Source organism: Hippoglossus hippoglossus, chromosome 2, assembly GCF_009819705.1.
Source record: "Hippoglossus hippoglossus isolate fHipHip1 chromosome 2, fHipHip1.pri, whole genome shotgun sequence".
Lineage (NCBI taxonomy): Eukaryota > Metazoa > Chordata > Actinopteri > Pleuronectiformes > Pleuronectidae > Hippoglossus > Hippoglossus hippoglossus.
The window spans coordinates 2762013-2783251 of NC_047152.1; the positions used below are offsets into that span (position 1 = coordinate 2762013).

Genomic DNA, 21239 nt, shown 5'->3' on the forward strand with positions numbered 1-21239 from the left:
GTGAGGCACGAGACGATAAGTCAGTCAAGTTTGTGGAGGTATCACCTGCCTGGGATTAGGCAGCTTGTGAGGGAGGAGGTATCACATGGCGTCAGTCATTGTTGGGGGGGGTTATTGAATTACTATAAACACTGATACAATTTGCCTGATACAACTTCACATCTCACATTTCCTGCAGAGGGAATCACGTCTCTTGTTGCTTTTTGCTTTTCTGCATCTCGCAGGCTTCTTTTTTCTTCATGAGGTAACACATTGCTGTAAATATTCTTCTGTTGTTTATCTCAGAGCAGGATTTTTCTCCAAGCATGAACCAAACGGTCCCTGTTGCCCACAGAAAAAAAAAATCATGTCTGTCTGTCGGTCTGTCTGCTGCAGGAGCGTCATTGGGGCTTCCAGTGTCAGACCTGGCTCAAGCAGTGTTTGCAAAACGCTCTGTGGGGTTTGTTTGAGCCGACTCAGGCACCAGATGGGTGGGGGTTTACGCCATAAGACGATACCACGAGTGGCAGGAGGTGCACACAGTCGCAATAAAGTATCTGAAAGTCAGCTTAGTGGTTGTTTTTGTGATTGACAGCTCACCTGAAGGGTTTTTAGGTTTTGAACCAGTCATAAGAAATATGAACAGAGATGCAACTGTCGGCCGACCAAATGTAATTTAAATAATAAATCATCTGTTTCCCTTTTATGCCAAAGTCCATCTCTCTATGTACTTCAAGACACTTACCAGTACCATCAACTGAGGCACTCAACATGTCGTTGTCGGGCCAGATGTGCTCCACGCCGCTGTCGCGCATTTCGTCGTCCTCCTCCTCCTTGGTCAGCAGGCCGTGGCTTTCGGCGCGCGGCGAGGCGTCCGGGTTGGTGAGGCTGGCCGGGCTGCCCGTGCCGTTGATCAGAGGGTCTTCCTCGGAGACGGGCAGCTTGTCCTCCTCCTCTGTCTCCGAGCCGGTCTCTACCACGTTCTCATAGTTGAGAGCTGCAGCACAAAGAGAAAACAAAGGAAGGACAAGTCCGGTCAGTTATGGGGAGTTTGGAAGAGGACAGCAGAGAAACAATGTGTTGTGCATGTTATGAATAAATGGTGGATGTCGTGGAGTCGATTTGCCAACAGAGTGACAGCGTGTGTCAGAAACGGATTGTTTTATGATCAGATCTTCTCTGAACATTTCTGAAAGTTTGAGCAGCTTTTAATGGAGTGGGCGTATAAAGTTAAAACATGTATATGAGGATAAAGGAATCTGAGAAGGGATAGTGACTTGTTTTGGAAATTGAGGTGTATTCCCAGATTAAAAAGGTCACCCCACATCACTGTATCCTCTAAGGCGTCGGCGCTTTTTCTCTTTCCTTTTTTTTGTTTGTGGGTTACACCCCAATTACAGCATTCGCGACTGGAATTTGTGACTGAACCACAGCGGTGGGCAGACAGCTGTCGAGGAGATGCGAGTCAAAATAGCCACTAATTTTCAGTCCTGCTCACATGCCGCGGATACCAACGAGCTGCACCTTTCAGGACGGCTCTGCTCCGGAGCATACCCGTCACGTTTGAAATGCTCCGCATAGCACAAGCAATATTACAAATGTCGTTGCTATGCATACAAAAGGCTTAACCTATAGTAATTTAGATTATTCACTGCTTGTACCCCCTGGATGTCTTCACATTTGCATTGCCAGTGAAGCATGAACATAAATATAAATGTTTCCCAACATATGAAAATATAGAAACACGACAGGGCCTTGAGGCCGACTGACTGCACACACCCAGGGAGGTAGGCTGACATACACACCCCCCCTCACGCACATACGCACAACTTCAGAACAGCAGGAGCGGGGCCTGCCTGGTTCCACAACACTCAGGTCCCAGACATATGCCTGCCTTTCTTAAAATAGACAGCCTGTAAATAAGGGCTGTGAACTCAATCAAAGGTGGCTCGCGTGCAAATTAGTCACCGCCATCGGCAGCCATCGGCCGCAGTGTAAATCGTGGCAGAAAAGGACGTCACAAGACTTATTGGGAGAGTGCAGATGGAGCACCAGGCGAGCCAAAAGCATGGCATGGGGACACACCTCATTGGCAGCTTGTACAAGAATGTTCTGTGGTAAGAGCCAATCATGGGAGGGCCCAGAGTTTCAGCCACCATAGTGAAGGTGGAGGCATTTTTTAACGTGCTTCAGTTGAATTTATGTTTTGAAGTCATAAAAAAAAGCTGCAGCAAGTCCATAAGTCAGCAGGGTCTTTGGTGGAATTCTACAGATTTATATCTAATAGCTTTGACATGTCACGTCGCCTTTTAATTTTTGCACATAAATAGTGTAAAATATGCTAAACGCCTCACATTGAGATCCTATAGGGAATTAACAAACTTAATTAAGGTAATTTCTGTGTCAAAATTACAGCCGCTGAGGCCCGAAAGCGTCCCTGCCTCTTGAACTTTCCCAGAATCAAGCTCGCCAACAAGATGAGGTTCACGCATGACATTTCTGAAGACATTATACATATGAAAAGATAATCCTCCCCACATCTCCTCCTAACACGTCTCTATACGACTGACTGGTCTGCACTTGCCTTCAGCGAACAACTGCACAACAGGTGCAAATTAAAATGAAAACAGGGCTTTCAAATGTGGGAGGGGAGACGAACGGGGGGAGGTGGGTGGGTGGCAGGCAGGCGGGCAAGAGGGGGTGTGGAGGAGGAGGAGGAGGAGGGTGGGAGTGCGGTGACCTGCCTCGAATACCAATCGACGGAGGAAACAAAACCTTTTCAAGAGGTGTGATCACAAGGGTTTAGGCAAGTTCAGACTCAGTAATGCTCCCTGGAGATGACAAAACCCGAGGCTGGAGACCCAGGAGTGGAGAGAGACATGAGGAAATCCTGGGTGGTCTAATATCTACCTTGGTACCATTGATATTGTGCCTTTTGTTGAGGAAGCTGTGTACAACTTTTGAAAGTTAGAAGTCTCCAGGAGGATTGGGTCACTGGAAAGTTTGGAATCTCCCGATCTCAAGATTCTCACAAAAAGAAATAAAATAATTTCGGGGGTCCCTTTTTTTTTTCCGGCCTCAACCCTGAGATGTAGAACTTTTCTCAGCAACGTCCCATCAGCTCTGTGTCCCCCAGCTTCTAGAGGAGGGGGCAGCGGCGCAGGGCTGGTAGAACAAAAGGCCAAGAGGCTTGGGAAGCTATCAACCCGTCACTGTGAACCTGATCTCTGGATGCAGATTCAATGATGGAGGATCAGGGGTCGGCTGAATGAAATTATCTAAGGCTGGACAAGTTTTAAAGGGCCCATTCTTCCCCAATAAAAGGAGCGAGGGCGCTTCTTTTTGTTTACCTCCACCACGGCAACGCACACCGCTCTGACTTCTATACTCCCACGTCGGGGAAGGAGGGACCATTGTGCACCTTCTGCGGCAAACTTTCAGGGTATGAGTGAGAATATCCTAAAGAAGTGGAGCTTATACTTTTATTTTTGGAGCCGTTTTTCCGTCTCCTGCTGTTTTTTCCCCCTGATCTCTCGTGTCTCAAGTTTCTGAACAAATTCAAGCGCGGGGGCGTTGAACTGTCTCCGGGAGCTACAGTCGACACAATCTTCTGAACGTCAGCTGTCTCCTCCGCATTCAACGTATACCTCCAGGAAGGCGAGTTGACAGTGGGGTGCTCGTCAAGTCAAACGCGTAGTATTAACGTCAAGAAAGCCGCCATTGTTTAGGTGCCACCGTTGACAGGAGCCTCTCCCTCTCCGAGCACGAAGCATCTATTGGTATTGTGTCACGCAACAAAGTAATTCTAACCTACCAATATTTCGCAGGCAGCAACCCCCCCCCCCACCACCACCTCCCCAACCTAGCTCTTAATCGGCCCTTTGTGTTCGCTGAGGAGCGAGAAAGACAAAGAAAAGATGATGTTTACTTCTCAAATGCCTCTCCTCTTCGTACCTTAAGTGTCATCCTCGACAAAAGCAATTACGCCTGACACTTTACAAACTGTTGCTACCTGTTTTTCTTTCTTCTTTCGCTCCTCTTCTTTTTAATCTCTCCCACCGTTTAAGGTAAATAAAGGGAGTCTCTTTGACTCGAGTTTGGCGGATAATTAAAATGACACATGTAACAGCACAATTCTGGCTTAATATTGGGTTTGAAACTATCTGACATAACCCTTTCACAGGCCTGGCATTATTCTGTCACTCAGAGAACGAGGGAGTACAGAGGAGAGAGGAATATTGTATATTGATTAGGATGGCTCGGAGCATTAGCAGTGACAGCCTGAGGGAGAACCAGGGAGCAAGGGAGAAAGTCTTATTAAAATCTCATCATTTCTATGATGAAGATAAATAAAAGGAGTAAAAAAACAATGGCGCGGGCAATACTTCAGCTGTGACAGTTGTATTCTGCAGATACTGCGAAGCCAGTGGCATTAATTCAGTGCCGGGAAACAAACTCCAAATCCAAAATGATTGTATTTACAAAGCATCAGGTTTGACAGTGAACGAATGGGTCCATTGATCAAAAATGCCTTTAATGTTTGGAATCATAATCGACTCCTACAAAATAAAAAAAACAACAGATAATGCACTTGGTGTGCGACATTGACGACAGTTGTCGGACCACATGCCGCATTCAAAGACGCCCCAAAGTCACTCGGAGGAAATACGCAGCCACAAACTTGTACCTTTGATGGTGACCCCATGCATCCATTCGTCCAGAAACCTTTGTGAGTAAGTAATGAACGCATGGGATTTCTTTCAAGCCGAGGGAGCACGCCATTAAACTGTCAGTAACTGAGTTTGTGTGCACACTTTCCGTCTTTGATTGTTGAATTTACATTTAGGTCTTCCCATACATTCAACATCCAAGCAGACATTTTGTCGTACATTGGTGAAAAGTTAAATAAACAATATCAAGATACTTGGTAATTTAACATAATTATGGAGGCAAAGACAAGGGATGGATATTTCAACATGTCTTAATTCTGGCCTGAAAATCTTCCCTTCATTCAGCAGCGAAAGCCAAGTGCAGAGGTGCTACACCTGCGCTCTCCTGAGCAAAGCCATTTCACACCGCCGACAGGTATAATCACATTTATTTAACGATCCCCAAGTACTCGTCCAGTGCCCAGAGGACACCGCACTAAAAGCCCTTCCTGCTCCAGTCTCAGAGCCAGAGAGAAACAGAGCTCTTTGTGTTCGACAGGCCAATGGTAGAGGTGATGGCTGCGGGGAGAATGACTAACACCCACGTTTGCGCTCTCACGCTAACCCCGGCTGACTTTTTAGTCGAGTGTCGAGGCTTAGCTCCAGGTGACACGCTCGGCCTCCTACGCCGATAATGAGCCAGGACATTCTCCCTATTGGACGATAACTGCTTGCGCTCGCTCCCTGTCTCATGAATGTGAGCCAAGCGGATCACCTGGATGGCTGCGAGGGAGACGGGGAAGCAAGGGCTCCAGTCAGTGTGTGTGCATGTGTGTGTGTGTGTGTGTGTGTGTGTGTGTGTGGGAGGGCATTAAGGTGGAAGCGAGGTCGCTGCCTTATGGCTATGGCCAGTGGTAGTGGATTCTAGTGATGACCTTTTGTCTGCCATTGTTCCCGTCTGCAACAGTTTAAGCACTTCCCCGGGTATAAACTCCTGTCTGATGGAAACCTCACACCTACAGCGTGTGCACTTACTTCATTATTAAATAAGCAACTAAACCTTTAACATATCTTTAAATGGCTTTAATGCCATTTCTCAGATTTTTTCTCACTTCCCCAATTTGGTTTATTTTGTTGAAAATGAGACGTTCCTATTTAAAACATGAAATGCTCATTCAAACATAAACACTTGTTTTAAAGAGTTTTTCTTCCCTTTTTATATATTAAAATAAAATTTGAATTAAAATGTCAAACAATTAAATCAAAGCTGATATAATTTGTTCAATCTCTGTTCAAAATAAAGCAGCTCGTGGAACTGATTTTCCTTCAAACGTCGGTGCTGTTTCTAAGTGAACTCAAACACAAGTCACGCCGGACAAAAGAATCGCAGACGTGTTTGGATATTTTTGCGCTATCTTGTCTCGGTATAATGGTGCGATCGAGCACAAGGGGCAAATCAGGGCCAAGTCGGTGAAAGGACGGTGGCAGAGGGCAAACAAAAGCCCTGAAAAGAGACAGAGAGAAAGAGCGAGAGAGAGAGTGAGTGAGGGGTGAGGGCCAGGGAGTGGAGGAGAGGGGGGCGACTTGGGAGAGACGATGAATGGTGAAAGCTCAGTGAAGTGTAAACGCAACCTGGGAGAGTGTGCGTGTGTGTGTGTTTGTCTGGGCAGAGTGTGTGTGTGTGTATGCGTGTCTACAGAGAGGTGGAGGGGTGTCGCTGAAAAGTGAAATGATCGTGTTTGACTGATATGAGTTGTTCAAGACAACCACATTTATTGAGAAGATTTTAGTCCCTATTTAAATTCATAACTTGACAATTTAGAATTTTCCTCTTGGTTTCGCCTGTAACACACAGATTTTTTAAAGGGGAGATATTAGTGGTAGAAAAATGTATGTGCATAATGAAATGATAATGACTTTTTCAGGCTGCAATGGTGCAAACCCCTGAAAAACAAATCATGTTTTACTGTGTGAATATTCAAACGTCATCATGTTTCATGAATGTCTGACATCATTTAAGGCAAAAACAACATTCTGATCTTTTAGTTTGATGGGGAAACTTCCACCACGTTGCCATGCATCCATCAAATCGCTACTAGGCTTTGTCCGCGAGGAGACCCTCGCAGCAGTGCCGACTCTAATTCAATTAAAGTCCCATTTATTTGCCAAGGAGGCCCGAGCAACAGGCTGGGGAGGGAGAGCGAGGCAGAGAAAGCTACAAGGTTTGCTCAACAGCACAGAGGTCCCACCTTTGCCGGGTCCTGCATGGATTCACCATCTGTGCCGGCCCCCTCCCTCCTCCCCCTCCTCCCCCAGTTCACACATGTTCCTGCCTCCAACAAATGTTCGGAGTAAACCCCCCCCCTCCCCCTCCCCTCCTCCTCGTCACACAAGCCAAAGAAGAAGAATAAAAAAGACACACAAAAGCTTCCCCTGGCTGCCCTCAGGACTCCCAGGCCAGGAGAGGAGTGGGAGGGAGAATTCAGAGAAGAACAGAGGAGGGGAAAGGTTGGTAGGGAAGGGGAGAAAGGGGGGGGGGGGGGTGAAAATGTATGTGTTAGGGGGTGGGGTGCACGGAGGGAAGATGGGTATATATTTTTTTTATTCTAGCTCAGGTGAGCTTCCCCTTCGCCTCCTGACGTTACCCAGACACACGTCAGGCACTGAGAAGAGGGGGGGAAAAAACCGGTTAAAATTAGAAAATTTAATTTATTTGATAATTTCCCAGAATAATTAGAGTTAATATGGGTTAATTAATATGCAAATCTCTCAGCAGATGTTCGGCAGTGAGGCTGCGCGTGACTGAGGAAAAACAGCCCCCTTCTACTTTCTCCTGCCTGGTTTTGGCTGTCAGTTATTGGGCCATAATTACTGTAACTAACCAAATACACACACACACACACACGCTGAGGAAAAAAAAAAGAAAACGTTTGCTGGGTGAACTGCTTCCAGTTCTGGAGTCTTCGCAGGCAAAGCGGTGCTTCTCACACACATAAAGGGAGACCATCGCTAATTTCCCCTCCACTATAAAAGGCCCTTTTTATGCTCCGAGCTGAATGAATGCAGCGAGTACTTTAAAGTATTTGAAATTTGCAGGGCTTTGTGTGTGTGTGTGTGTCGATGTATGAACGTAAATTGTAAAGAAGAAGAACAGGCAGCAGCAGAGGCAGCGACGACTGCGACAAGAGCACCTGCACGTAAATATTGAGGAGGAAACACTGCTAATAAAGCAGATGTGTGGAATCTGTCTTTGCACAATAACGGGACGGATATGTGTTTACGTGCATGTTCTCAGCTGAATATTAATGCCATAAACATGCATAACATTAATATGAAAGGGAGTAAGCAGCAACACTTGAAGCAAAAATAAAATATTCCCCAGATACAATGTGGGGGAATTTTGTAAAAAGAAAGAAAAATAGCAGAAATGTTCAAATGTATCAGATTTGTGTTACTGTTGAAGTTTTGGGCCATTTTAATTTGGATTTTCAGGCTTGAGTTTTTGGTTTTTAAAAGTTTATGCATTAATTCCACCAAGCACAATTTTTTAACATTTGTATTTTATCATTTAAATACAGATCAATTTGGTGCAATGGACAATTTGCTGGTTTTGAACAATCTACAGCTTCTTGAATGATGTAATTGGCTGCATCATTGTAAACTGAGTATATTTGACTTTTGTAATGTAATCTAAAGATGTCACACTCAGATATGGGAGCCATTTTCCCTATTTTACATTTTACAGACTAAATAATTGCTCAATTAATCTAAAAAAATAATCAAGAGATTGATAGATAGCGAAAGCAATCATTAGTCGCAGCTCTAGAATGAAATATTTCTCTTGTTTGTATCCTTGTGGGAGGAGGGAAGAGTTACCTTTAATAGAAAGATTTAATTCATGAATTCTTCCCTGGGGAGGGAGAAAAATATAAGAGCCTATCTCAGAGTGCTTGCCAGGGCTCTCCTGTGGTCAGCTCTCTCCAATAATAATGTGTTTCTGATAGCAGCGAGTGTGTGGCAGAGAGAGTGTGTGTGTATGCGTGCGTGCCAAAAGCCGAGACTGTTATCTAAATCGTTCCTTTTTCTCTACGCTCTAGAGTCTCTCTCTCCCTCTTTCTCCCTCTTCGTGTCCACCCCTCCTCCTCCTCCTCTCGCCCAGTCTCAAAGGGACACCGTGGCTCAATGCCACAAGTCCACGCCCTGGCCTACACTCACAAAAACACACACACGCACGCACATACACACACACCTATGTGTAGGACGTGGCAGCAACATGCATTCATAAAAATAAACACACAAACAAACATGACAAAACGGCATGCAGAACATTTTTATAAATAGAAGCACACTCTTGTGTAAAAACACACACACGCACACTCACACATATATAGAGAGAGAGGGACACACAAAGAAGTGCACAGCATGTTAACACACACTCAGGTGGTGGAATCTGCTGACATGGCCTCGTATCAGGTTAGATTTTGGCGTGGAGTGGGGAGGGGGCGCCAAATTGATAGTCAGAGCCTTCTGTTATCAGGTCTGTGTATTTAACAGGGAACCTGGCTGCGTGTGTGTGTGTGTGTGTGTGTGTCCATTTGTCTGTGTGCATGTGAAGGCACCACGTGAGTCAGTGTGGCCTTGCAGTACTTTGTGCGCAGCGCCACCGTGATAACACATCTGCTTTAGGTTCATCTGTTTATGAATCACTCTTATCTGCCCTGGAAGTGCTACACCGCTCCCGTGTGTGTGCGCGTGTTTATGTGTGTAAGTGAGAGTGTGTGGGAGTGTAAATCTGTGTGTGTTTCTCTGTGGGCTTGTGTTATTGTGAGTATTTACAAGAGTGAGACGAAGAGGAAAGTGATGAAGGGGAAGAGCTACTTTGAGCATGGATGAAGACGTACACAAATACAGGATACAACTGATCTAGTTACATTGCTACATGTTCCAGTTACACAATACAGGCCACTGGTAAAGAGGTAGAAGAGAAAGCTGAGCTTGCAATAGCTTTTCACCCAAGCTGAAAGTTTTTGAACAGGCAGAGCTGCAACAGATGACTTTAAAGACAAGTATATCTCTTCAGTACAATCAATGATCAGCTACATGACCATTTGTTTTTCTTGTTTCACCAAAGAGGGAAACTTTGCTGCTGTTGGATAATTTTTCATTTGATTTTCTTGCACTCAATCTACATAAAAAGTGCAGAAATCTAATCCGGTCAAACACTAAGGCTTCAAAACTTTTCCACAAGCATTACTGAGCCTTAATTAGAAGATCCAGTGCCCGGTATTGAACCTCAGAACTTTTTATGCACTTGAAAGCATAATGAGTAGTGAAAAATGGAGAGAACAGAAAGCTGGCTTTGGATATTTGGTCAGATTATCAGATATTTCCTGCGCTGAAGCATCCTCCAGTGTCTTTGCAGCACTCATGACAGATTGGAAAATACTCAACCCCAGGAAGTACAAAACCATGAGCAGTCACATCCTGACGGGACAGGTGCTGTGTCACCTTCCCTCACACCTCAGAGGAAACTCTCTTCCTTGCAGCACAGAGAAGCGAAATCCAGCAATTCTTCATCCCTGACGGCCCCCACGTGCCTCGTTTCAATAAAAAAGAATCTATAAAAATAAATTACTTGCACTAAGTATATGCAAATTCAAATGTAAGCAATCATTGCAAAATTAATTTTGCCAGAACTGATTAAAAGCTTTAATAAATCTATATACAGTATTGCGCCAATCTGATATTGTAAATTTATTACGCTCCCTGTAAGATTAATTAGAAAGCTACGGTAACATATTGCACTGCCAGACCAGATTACTGTACTTTTTTTGTTAATAACAGTTAAGCAGAACCTGAGCTGTAATTACCGGCGAACAGAGGCTTTTGATGCTGATTTCTTTCACCAGGAGAGAGAATGAGATCCAGCCGCTAACAAGAAACAAATGAAGGCTTCTCTGCTCAAATGCTAAGCATCTATTTTGGAAATAAAAAAAAAGAAAGAAAATTAATCACCGCTCGGTTTTTCATCTTTTAATGTTGCTAAGAATCCAGGGAATCCAGGCTGGAAGATTTGAACTTGGAAACTGAGGACACAAATTAAAATGTATCCTCGTTTGGTCTGTGGGTTGAGCAAGGCACCACTGTCTGGGTGAGAGGTTCAATTCCCACTAGGGACATAGTGGGGAAACTATAATGCTCTCATTTCTCAAAAAGTCTTCTTCTCCCACCTTTCACCTTGATTTGTCACCACTGCAGCTGTTACTGAGACATCGCTGAGGTTACAGGAGTTTATCCATGACTCTTTCACCTTTCTCCACAGACGTCAAAACTCCTGAGCACGAAAAAAACAACCAGTTTGATCTGGGGCTGTTTTGCATTCTTGTCCTGCAGTGACAAGGCCATGGCCACGTTTATCTACTCAAAATAGCACCTGAGAGCTCAAACGGCCGCTTCTGTGTCCTCGAATGCAACAACAGAGAGTTTGTAAATGTTACAATGAAATGTAGGGCTATTGTTATTGTTCCTTTGTAAAGACGGGATGACGACCACTTTCTTTTTAACAGTCCGACTTAAAAATCAAATCAGTGGTAAAACATCACGAACTGAGGCTGACAATGAGAAGAAAAAACAGGGGGGAGTGAGACCTCTTGCTGTCATAAAACTCTGCCAGTCACCAGCTGTTTAAAGGTCGATCAGTGTGTGTGTGTGTTCGTGTGTTCTGGGGGAACAGAAGGGGGAGTCAAGCGGGGACCTCAGATGGACTAAAGAGATCAGACAGGATGAACTGGGGGGTGGGGGTCCAGGTGAGGGGCCACAGGAGGGCGAGGAAGGGGAGAGGGGGGGATGAGGAGGAGGATTGAGTCCTCTTCTTCCTCTCTGGTCCGAGCCAATCTGGGGGCCCGGGGTCTCATTCACATGGTAATGAGAGTGTAAAATCACATCTGTTACCCCCACAACACACACACACACACACGGACACACACACACACACACACACACACACACAGACACACAGAGCAGATCTTTGTCACCTGAATATCCCCAGGTATCAAACAAGCAGCAGGAAATGGGATTGTGTGTTTGTGTGTGTGCGTGTGTGTGTACCTTGTCCTCAGTAGGCAATCGGCAAACTGGGCCCTTCAATCAGTAAATGACACACACACACACACACACACACACACACACACAGAGACACATACACCATGGAGAGGTGGCCTGGGCCCTTGCAGAGAGGGAGAGCCCTCTGGAGAAAGGCGATGCTCTCTGACACTATAACCAACTTCCCAATTAGCTACCAGCCATCCGTGTGTGTGTGTGTGTGTGTGTGTGTGTGTGTGTGTGTGTGTGTGTGTGTGTGTGTGTGAGTAACGGCAGGGGGAGGCAGGTGGAGTATGGACAGACAGGGGGCTTCGCTTCTTGTCATGGCAACAACCTACGTGTCCGGAACAGTCTCCTGGAAGCTCATGTTTTTCTCACATTGGACATGATCTGCCAGCGCCCAGTGCCTGCAGCATGTCTTAGCTCAAGGGCACTCTGGTAGGACCTGGGCTGCTGGATGAGCGTAAGTTTAATGCCTTAAAGGGTGAAAAGGGACGTAAACTGACTTTTATATTTGTTGGCACTGCAGAAAAGGAGCACCTGACACATTTTTAGAACGGTGCGTTTATGTGGTAGATATATAGTGTAGTACAGTACTTGACACAGTGCTGGATGCTATAAGAAGAACGTGTATTTTAAGCCTGTAAACGCTTTTGTGAATCAATTTTACTTCATATTCATAGCCTCATTGTGATGGGGATGGGAGATTTTGCACACCTTCTTATGTACCGCTACGTGTGTGTGTTAGACAGCGCTAGCGGCAAGGTACGCCAGGTGTAAGACAGCAGCGAGATGACACAACTTAACCTCTCTCTCAATCCCGGTAAACGGCACAAACAGGCAGCGCTGCCGTCGGAGGCCCCTGAGCCCATGACTTATACATGACGTGGGTGGGAGTAAACAGGAGCCGAGCGAGGCATTTTGTTTCGGGTTTCTTTATTATTTTTTTTATCCCTTTTGCCTGTTGCATTTCTTTTTTCTATTTCATGTCGTACCTGTCTTTCTTATCTAGCCGCAGGAGGGCGAAAACTACACTTTTAATTACATGGTGGGAGTTGAGGGTGGAAGCAGGAGGGGGGGGGGGGGGGGGGGGGTGGGGGGGAGAGCGGTGGGAGATGTGGATACCTAGGGCTCTTTCACATACTGTGCTACACCTTAATAAGAAAGCAAAGACCTTAACTGGGGAGTTCAAAACAGCAGCCACCTCCATGTTTAAAGGTAAGACCTTTAACAGACCTATTTATCGTATCAGTTCAGTCTTTAACTACAGAATTATCTCTCAATGGAGATTCTTATCAATAAAACAAGTGCTAGAAACACATAATTGGCTTAATTTCAACAAGTAGTAAAGGCAGTTTAAATATTATTGTCTCACACTCACATCTGACCTTTAAATGCCTCGTGCCCCATTTATTTAAGCGTGGAGTATTTTGGAGTAATCTCAAACCCGAGTGCAAGTGTGACAAGATAATTGAAGCCACCTCACGTGGATACAAATAAAAAAATCAAGGTTAAATCTGGGCTAAAATTGAAATTTCTCACTAACAGCTAAGATGGCACAGACTCAGTCATATCTACAGCTTACATAATTGAGCAGCTCCATTGGCTTGACGTGAACGGTTGCAACATGCACACATGCACACACACACACACACACACACACACACACACACACACACAGTGTAGTCTCCATATACTGCAAGTAAAAAGGAAATTTTGATCTAAGGCTCCCCCCCACCCCCTCCACCTACCCCTGGGTTCTGCCTCCCCGTGTCTCAATCCCCTGCTTTTTTTGATCAGTGGCTTGAAAGAGTCGAGCATGTGTGAGTGCTCAGGTACCTGGGGTATGCCAAGGTGCTAATTAGCTCAGCAGGATAATTGATGTGTAGATTACACCGTTGAACAAATGCTCTGACTTGTTTGTTCTTCGCACTTCTCAGCCATCGTGCGAGGGAGGAAAAAAAAAAAATCCTTCCCTGTAGCGCCCCCCCCCTCCCCTTTTTACCTTAGCCCTAATGAACAATTTACCTGGCTTGTAAAGGAGGTGGTTAAGCCTGCCAAGGAAGAGGGAAAACAAAGAGGGGGTTGCGCTGGAGTTCATTTCCCACAGGTGGAACTACTGTCTCCTGTGCTTCAAGACCTGCCTCTATTCCCTGGTGTTAGTGAGGCTGGCTGTGGAAGACGCGTATGTGTATATACGCTTTGCCAAACCCTGAAGGAGAGGATGGCGAGCATACATAATTCCAAAAGGGAAACAATTTTCAAAATGAAAGAGCATGCCATTAAGAGTGCCGGTAGGCTTCCATTGTTCTGCCCCCCTCTCCTATAATGCTATTTCCTCCATCTTTTGTCTTTGGGACGCTATTATTAGCCGAGCACGCACGTGAATAACCTCCCCCTCCCGCCCGCGTCCGTTCAATAGGGTTTGAATTTGCTCATTAACGGCTAAGAATCCGCAAACACATTCGCTGGAGCTTTTGCTACTGCTAATAAACTAATCATGCCCTCTCGTCTAATTGGGAAATAGAATGAGGGGAGGAATGAGAGCTTCGCCTGAGGATTTTAGGAGCTGGGTTTCTATCGCGCTGGCAGAGAAGTGAAAGTGGAGCCCATTAGCAGGACAGATGTAGAGGCAAAAGGTGAACGTCTGAGACGCCGGCTCCTCGCCACACTGCGAGACCGCCCGTAATCTGTCACCCACACTAGTTTACAAGTTAAACACATTATTGTGCTTATTGAGTCTCATTTCTGGGATGCATAGTGCCGGCTGCTCTTTTTCTCTCCCTCGTGGAGCACTTACAAACCTGCCAGGCCACTGTCATTGCATGCAAGCTATTACCATTTCTCTCAGCCGTCCTGATTAGTCAGGCAGGCAGGGCAGAAAGAGCAGAAAAAGAGAGCGATAGGGGAACTAAGCCAAGGAATAAAGTCTTACACTCTTTGTTTTTTCGTACTTCCCCAACATCCCTCAGAAACTTCACGTCAGCGGCTGAAGACGCTCCCAAATGGCGTCACAGGTCTCCAATTTTCACAGTCACATCATCGCTTTTTTAGCTTCTAAATGGTCAAATGATTTGCACAGTATAAATGAAAGGAAATCTTGCCCTGCAAGATGTCCAATACTGTGGTTAACTCTGGGTTTACCGATAAATTAAAGCCCACCAGGACATAGTTCAGCCATGAAAAATGCACTCAATACAACCTCCCTCAAGAAGATCATTTTATTCTCTTGTTATTGTGTTAGTGGCCTTAGGCACCTCCAGTTTGCTATGTCGGTGTGATAAGGAGAAAAAAAGATGAGTTCTCCTTTTTAGATCAACACTGAACTCCCTGGGACAGATTACCGTGTCATTGAAAACCCGGGGCGGCATGTTTGGACTACACCGGATTGGGAGTCTTGCTGACTAACTGGCAGTTTCCGTCGCCAACCTGATAACTCTCCTCCAACATCCCTCACCCCGGCCCAGTAAGCCAGCGAGCCAGCCAGCGAGGCAGGCAGGCACTTTTTTTTTTGTTTTTCCTCCCTGCCTTTTTCCTGTCGCCATCTCGGTATTTAATCTAACACCGGCAGGCGGCAAGAAGGGTTTACTTTTCCCCCCTCAAAGACAGCTTTGCGAGGTGGAGAAAGCAAAAGTGGGAGGAAGAGAGCCGAGCACTCAGGCGGGGAGGGACAGGAGAGTCGAGGCAAGGCACAGGAAACCTGGGCCAAGCGTCACTTTTAACAAAAGCCTTTCATGTTTCCCTCTGCTTTCCCCCCAAGACAGTGTGCTTCCAGCAGTGGGATCCTTTTAAGTACATACCTGATAAGGAAACTTTTTTTCTTCCCTTTCGAGAGTGCATAAAGGAAAGTATCCCCCTCCCACACACATACACACACACACACACACACCAGTGTGGTTAGAACCCTCTCATCGCTTTGAACGTCAGATACTGTCCCTTTTATCCCCGGCAAACGGGTTTCCTACGGCTATTAACTCATTCAAAACAGGTAATTACGGCGGGCAAACAGAGACGCCACGGATCAGAGCGGGCTGCTCAGGCCCACTCCACCTTTGCAATCAAACCAAGGCGACTTCTCGGCCGGCGAGTTAACAGGACAGAGGTAGTCGCGGATCCATTTGCGGATAACTGCACCTAATCCATTTTAGTCAGGAGTCATTGTGGCAGGGCTGTGTGCGCGCAGGGGGAGGACCCAGGGGATGTAACTGATGGAGAGGTCATAAATCACAGGGAAGAAGTTGAAAAAGTGGAGCTCCCACAGAGGGAGAGAGGTAGCAGACGGGGGGGGGGGGACGCCCCTCAGAGGAAAACAACTGAGGCTATCATCACTTTAGTTAAAATATCAGCAACCTCAGGGCAGCGAGGGTGGAACTGCTACACAATGTCTTCTTCCCTGTGGTTGGAGAGGAGAGGGATTCATGCAGAACCTCTGGTGGGTTGTTGTTATTGCGGGACTATTCCCTCAAGTGTAGTTAACATCGCATGAGCCAGTCGGTGGACATTTTTATCCGAAGCGACTTTGCTGCAAACATTTTTAGCATGGCTGATCCAACTTTCCCATGGGGGATTGAACCTTTAACCTTCGAAGAGTTAGTGCTAAAGTCCCACCTAACTCTCACCATTGCCAAAAAGTCACAGAGTCACATGAGGGATGACAACGAAAAATGGGGAAGAGAAATGGCCGTGAAAGGGAGAAAATAACCCAATCTCAGGAGCCAAGTGGTCCTTTCTCACCTATCTTCTCATCTGTACAGGAAGTAAATGGCGCCCCGGGGGACCACTCGCTCTTTCCTTCCTTGTCTCCTTTTTTTTCTCGGCGCTGTTTGTTGTTTCAGGTAATGAAAACAGAGCAGCTGACAGAGACGTTTTCATGTTGTTTTTGTGACCCGCACGACATGCCAGAGCCTCCCGCAACGCTTGTTCAACCCAGAGGTGAAGTTTGACAAGACCCTTAAACATTCTCCCCCTGCCGTCCTCCCCCTCCTTCCACTAACATTTTGAAGCAAGCTGTTGCATAAGAAACTTTGTATCTACGGTAATGGGAAGCTAATTGATCCCATAGGGTTTCGCTGGCATAAGAAGAACTTATTTACTCTTGCGACAGAGGGATATCTCAGCTCAGACTTTTTTTTTTTCTCCCTCCCTCCTCTAATGTGACTATAACTCTGAAATTCTCTTATCTGTGCAGAGCATGGTAAGGTGAAAAGGGGCCCAATGTCTACACATATCCCCAATTGAGAAGCATGTGTTTCTAGGGGGTGACAACCAGCCGCCCATTGCATTGCAGAGAGGAACCAATCAGCCTTTAACACCTTGACTCTTCCCTCTAAATGTGGCCGCCGCTGCTGAGCTGTATCACCCACCTCAATGTCAGTACTACAAATTGGCTTCCAACAGGAATTCAAGGTGCCAAAGAGCCATTAGATGGACAAAGGCTTGAAGTCTACCCAGGGATTAATGTGTCAAAATCCTTAGCCGGTGTAAGACGCTGGAATCAAGCCTCTTCATTAGGACCCTCTGTGAGTGAACAAGTCCGATTTCCTCTCAGTTCACCTCAGCATGAATTCTTCGTCTCGTGAAGAGAAACTGATCTTTTTCTTACAGTGGACTCAAATAAATGATGCTCTAACTAGAGTTTATACATCTCAACACATTTAATTGATGTTTTTATTGAGTGCGAGGTGTGACAAAGGCCTTCTCAAACATCTCAATAACTTTTAATGGAAACACTTAGCTTTATAGAGTGGACTACGTGATATATTTTCCATCTGTGCACACATTGTCCAAAATACTGGATCAAGCTTGAAAATACCTATTCAACAATACCTGCTCAAAATGTGTTTTACAAGATAATTGATAACACATTGTTACCCAGGATTCTGAGCTGAGCAGAAAGGGCTGGTGATACTGGTGAATGCATCATCGTGATGAAAGGCGAGAGCGAAACACCTGCACAACTGCACAACAACAGGGCCGATTGAGAGCGTAGCCCATCTCCAATTAAACAAAGTCGTAATCTGCCCCTGACAGAGTGGATTAGGTTTTGTCCTGGTGGGGGCCTCATAGAGGGAGGGAGGGAGGGAGGGAGGGAGGGAGGGAGGGAGGAGGATGAGGAGAGAGGGGGTGAACCAAGGCTGGCAACTTCATATCCTGTGAATACGCCCTTGTACTCCCATGGAGTTACCTGACTCAGCGCGGTCAGTCGGCCGGGGGGCTGACTGGCTGGTCAGTTGGCCGACTTGCCGTATACTTGTAGGAACCAAATCCTGTCTGAGATAACGGCTAATCATTTGTCACCCGGACAAGCAATTCCCTCCAATCACCCAGGAAGAGAGCGCCTCTTTATTCCGTGGTGCTGTCAGGATGGCAAGAAATTACATTCGGCCGCGCTTTTCCCCTCCTCCACCCCCCCCCCCCCCCCCCCCCCCCCCCCCAAATCTCTCCTGAGCCCTGTTTGGAACGACAGCACAACAGCTGACAAGACTGGAAATGACTGCGTCTTTTCTGACCCCAAACACAGACGTACACGTGCAACTACACATTTTTTATTGCTGTACCTGCGAGGATGAAGCATTGATTTCCTCAACATTAACCCTGATGTCAGTTTTAACACTGAACAGCTGAACCATTCAGGAGAATCTTAGTCTCTTTTTTTTTTTCAAACACTGTGGAACATGTGGTCCAGAAATACAAGAACACATAATCACACAGGAGCTTTAGGAAACTGTGGGAAACACATGCTGGTAAATACACACATCCAAGCCTGCATAAAACACACACACACACACACACACTCACACTCACACTCTCTCTCTCTCTCTCTCTCTCTCTCTCTAATGCTGTAGCCTGTCCATGCAGCTGTTTCCTTTTGGGATTATTCCTTAAGTTCTTGCACTGTGACACTTTCTCTGCTTTCTCAGTTAAACAATCATTTGGATGGAGCGGTTCCCAACAGCCGGGCCGCTGCTAAACTGAAGTTGCAACTTCTACGAGAACCTCAACAAACTGAAACTTCCTTGATGATGGGAACAATTTGCAAATATGACAAGCGAGGCAATGACCTATTGTCCGGCACATGTTTACATTACTGAGATAGACCACACAACTCTGTTGGCGACATTGAACAGTAAACCAGATAAGGCTGAGAAACCACATGGCCTCATTTTTACACATCTTTTTGGCACAGTGCGCTTCTGTTGAGCTCTGTTTACTTAACTAATAATCAAATGTATCTAAATGATAATGTCAGGGTCAAGTCCTTAGATCTAAAAACAAATAAAGGACAAATGAGTCTCAGAATTAATGTTTTTTCAAAGTAAAAGATGATGGTGTGACACAGCTCAGCAAAAATGCTGCTTGGTGCTCCGGTGTCACAGGAGCTGAACACAGGGAAAAGCCAAGCAGTTCATAAGGTTTCATATTTTGAGGTAGCACACTGACTAGCTCTGGGACGGCTGCCCACACCGCATTGGCCATCCTTAATTACATTATGCACGGCGTGGGGATATTCATAGCATACATGAGCGGCGAATTAAAAAGAAAAAAAAAAAAGACACAATATTGCCAGTGTGGAAAAGGACCTCTGACATCGAACGAATCTGGTGATTTATTTAAAAAGGCGACGTCCTATTAGGTTAACGATGCTAAATTAATGTCAGTTAAGAGAGAGCGGAGGAGGAGTCTAACCTGAGAGGAGATCAGTGCGACGGTGGCGTTTGGAAGACACCAGCTTGTTGATGGCATAATGCTAAGTCTGTGTGTTGAAGATAAGAGTGCCGTACAGTAGGCCCTAGGCCCAATGCCGTGTGTACCGATGTGTCAGAGAGTGGGGGGAGGATGTGTGTTTGTACACAGATATATATATATATATATATATGTGTGAGTATATGTGTATTAGTGTGCAAGACAAATGAGAAAAGTGCTCGACAGTGTGAAGCGACTTATCTCTCATTAAGGGGGAACAGTGGATGAATAAGGCAGTCGATAAAAGACAGAAACAATTAGAGAAAAGCAGCCAGGACTGAGTGCAGATTGTGGAGGTGCAGTTTTAGGTGTCTGTGCACTTGTGTGATAGACATGGAGGAGTGAAAAGGGCTGTAAAATTGTTTGCCATAAAACCTTGCTACAGGTTAAATCAAAGAGACAACTGCAAATGATTCCCTAAGCTCCGACTTTGAAGAAGAAATGCGGAAAATTGATCATGCCCACTCACTTTCTTTTTTTTCCCTCCTTTTAATCTAAAGGTAGTATTTGGAAAATGCTCGATCACTAAATGGACGTAGCGAGTGATGAAGCAATGGGAGAAGAAAGAAGAGGAGGGATGAGGGAAGAAAACTAAACGACCACCTCTTGGAATTTTTTTTTTGCACCAGCACAAAAACCAAGGGAGACATCAGATTTTTCTCAGGTTTAACTGAATAATGTATGCATACTTCCACTTGGGCATGATGAAGCAATTTTGGCCTTTACAACCTGTGAGAGCCGGGGTGGGCTTCACTTCCTGCACGTTTGAATAATTCAGGCGACCAGGTGGAAGGTCTCAGAATACTTGCCGCTATCGCTCTGTTTTCTCTTGAAAGTAAAAGAGCTGGGTTCTTATTCAAAATGGCTTCATGACAGAGAAATGTGGTGTCAAGATGAGGAAGCAGGCGTGATGTAGTGTCACGTTAACAAAGTATGATGCATCCTTTCTGACGCTCGTGTGAAGTTTTGAATTCAAGGCAGTTTTTTTTTTTATAAAGTTCATGAAACAGTAAACACACAAAAATCTGACCTTTTCTCCTCAGCTTGCATGTTTTCACCTACAACTGAACATTCAGGTTCAGTTCGCTGCAGCACTGACACGTCACTCTGGATAAGAGCTTCGGCTAAATGGCTAAAATGTAAATGTAAAATGACAGGCCCTGGAGATCTCCATGCCCTGAATGTGTGTGTGTCTGTTTTCCATGGAGTTCAGGTTTGCCCTTGATAAAAGCGAAAGAAAAAAGGAAAATGTATTTGTGCCGAAGAGGAGAAAAATGAATAGAGGGATTTGGCATCACAAAAGTGTGTCTGACAGGTTGAAGGGCTGGAACCGTGAGCGAGGGGACACCTTGGTGGGTCTCCTGAAGTGACGTCTCCCGAGCGGATATGAAAGGGGAATATGTGATATGAGGAGAAGTGCAGGGTTCAAAACACAATGTAACAAACCCCAACGGAGGCTTTTCTGTTCTGCAACAGTCCACCTGAAAATGAGGGTCGTAAGTTCCACGTTAACCGTCTTGCGTCCTCTGCGTTTCAGAGATAGAACATGTATTTATTGTGGCCCACCTTCTGGCTGCTTCTTGCTGACACTTAAATTTCCCTCTGGGATAAATAGACCCTGTATCTAGCGGAGGCCCCCGCTGTTTTAACAAACAAGCATGCTGAGCTATATCTGAGAAAAACCCAGGTACTAGTCCCTGCAGAACCTTCAAATTACCTCAGATCAATGTGGTAAAATAAAGCAAAATGCATAATAATGTGCTCGCT

At 45.6% G+C, this 21239-nt stretch overlaps 1 protein-coding gene across 5 annotated transcripts in view; it reads right to left on the reverse strand.

Moving 5' to 3' along the window:
- Positions 1-21239, reverse strand: part of zeb2b (zinc finger E-box binding homeobox 2b) — a 110979-nt gene that overhangs the window by 19405 nt on the left and 70335 nt on the right. For 3 of the 5 annotated variants that reach the window (XM_034609755.1, XM_034609720.1, XM_034609730.1), the window contains one exon: positions 725-976. In XM_034609755.1, the coding sequence (XP_034465646.1) occupies positions 725-976 (252 nt within the window). Of the gene's footprint in view, positions 1-724; positions 980-21239 lie in introns of all 5 variants that reach the window. The other 2 variants (XM_034609748.1, XM_034609739.1) reach the window with 1 other exon arrangement.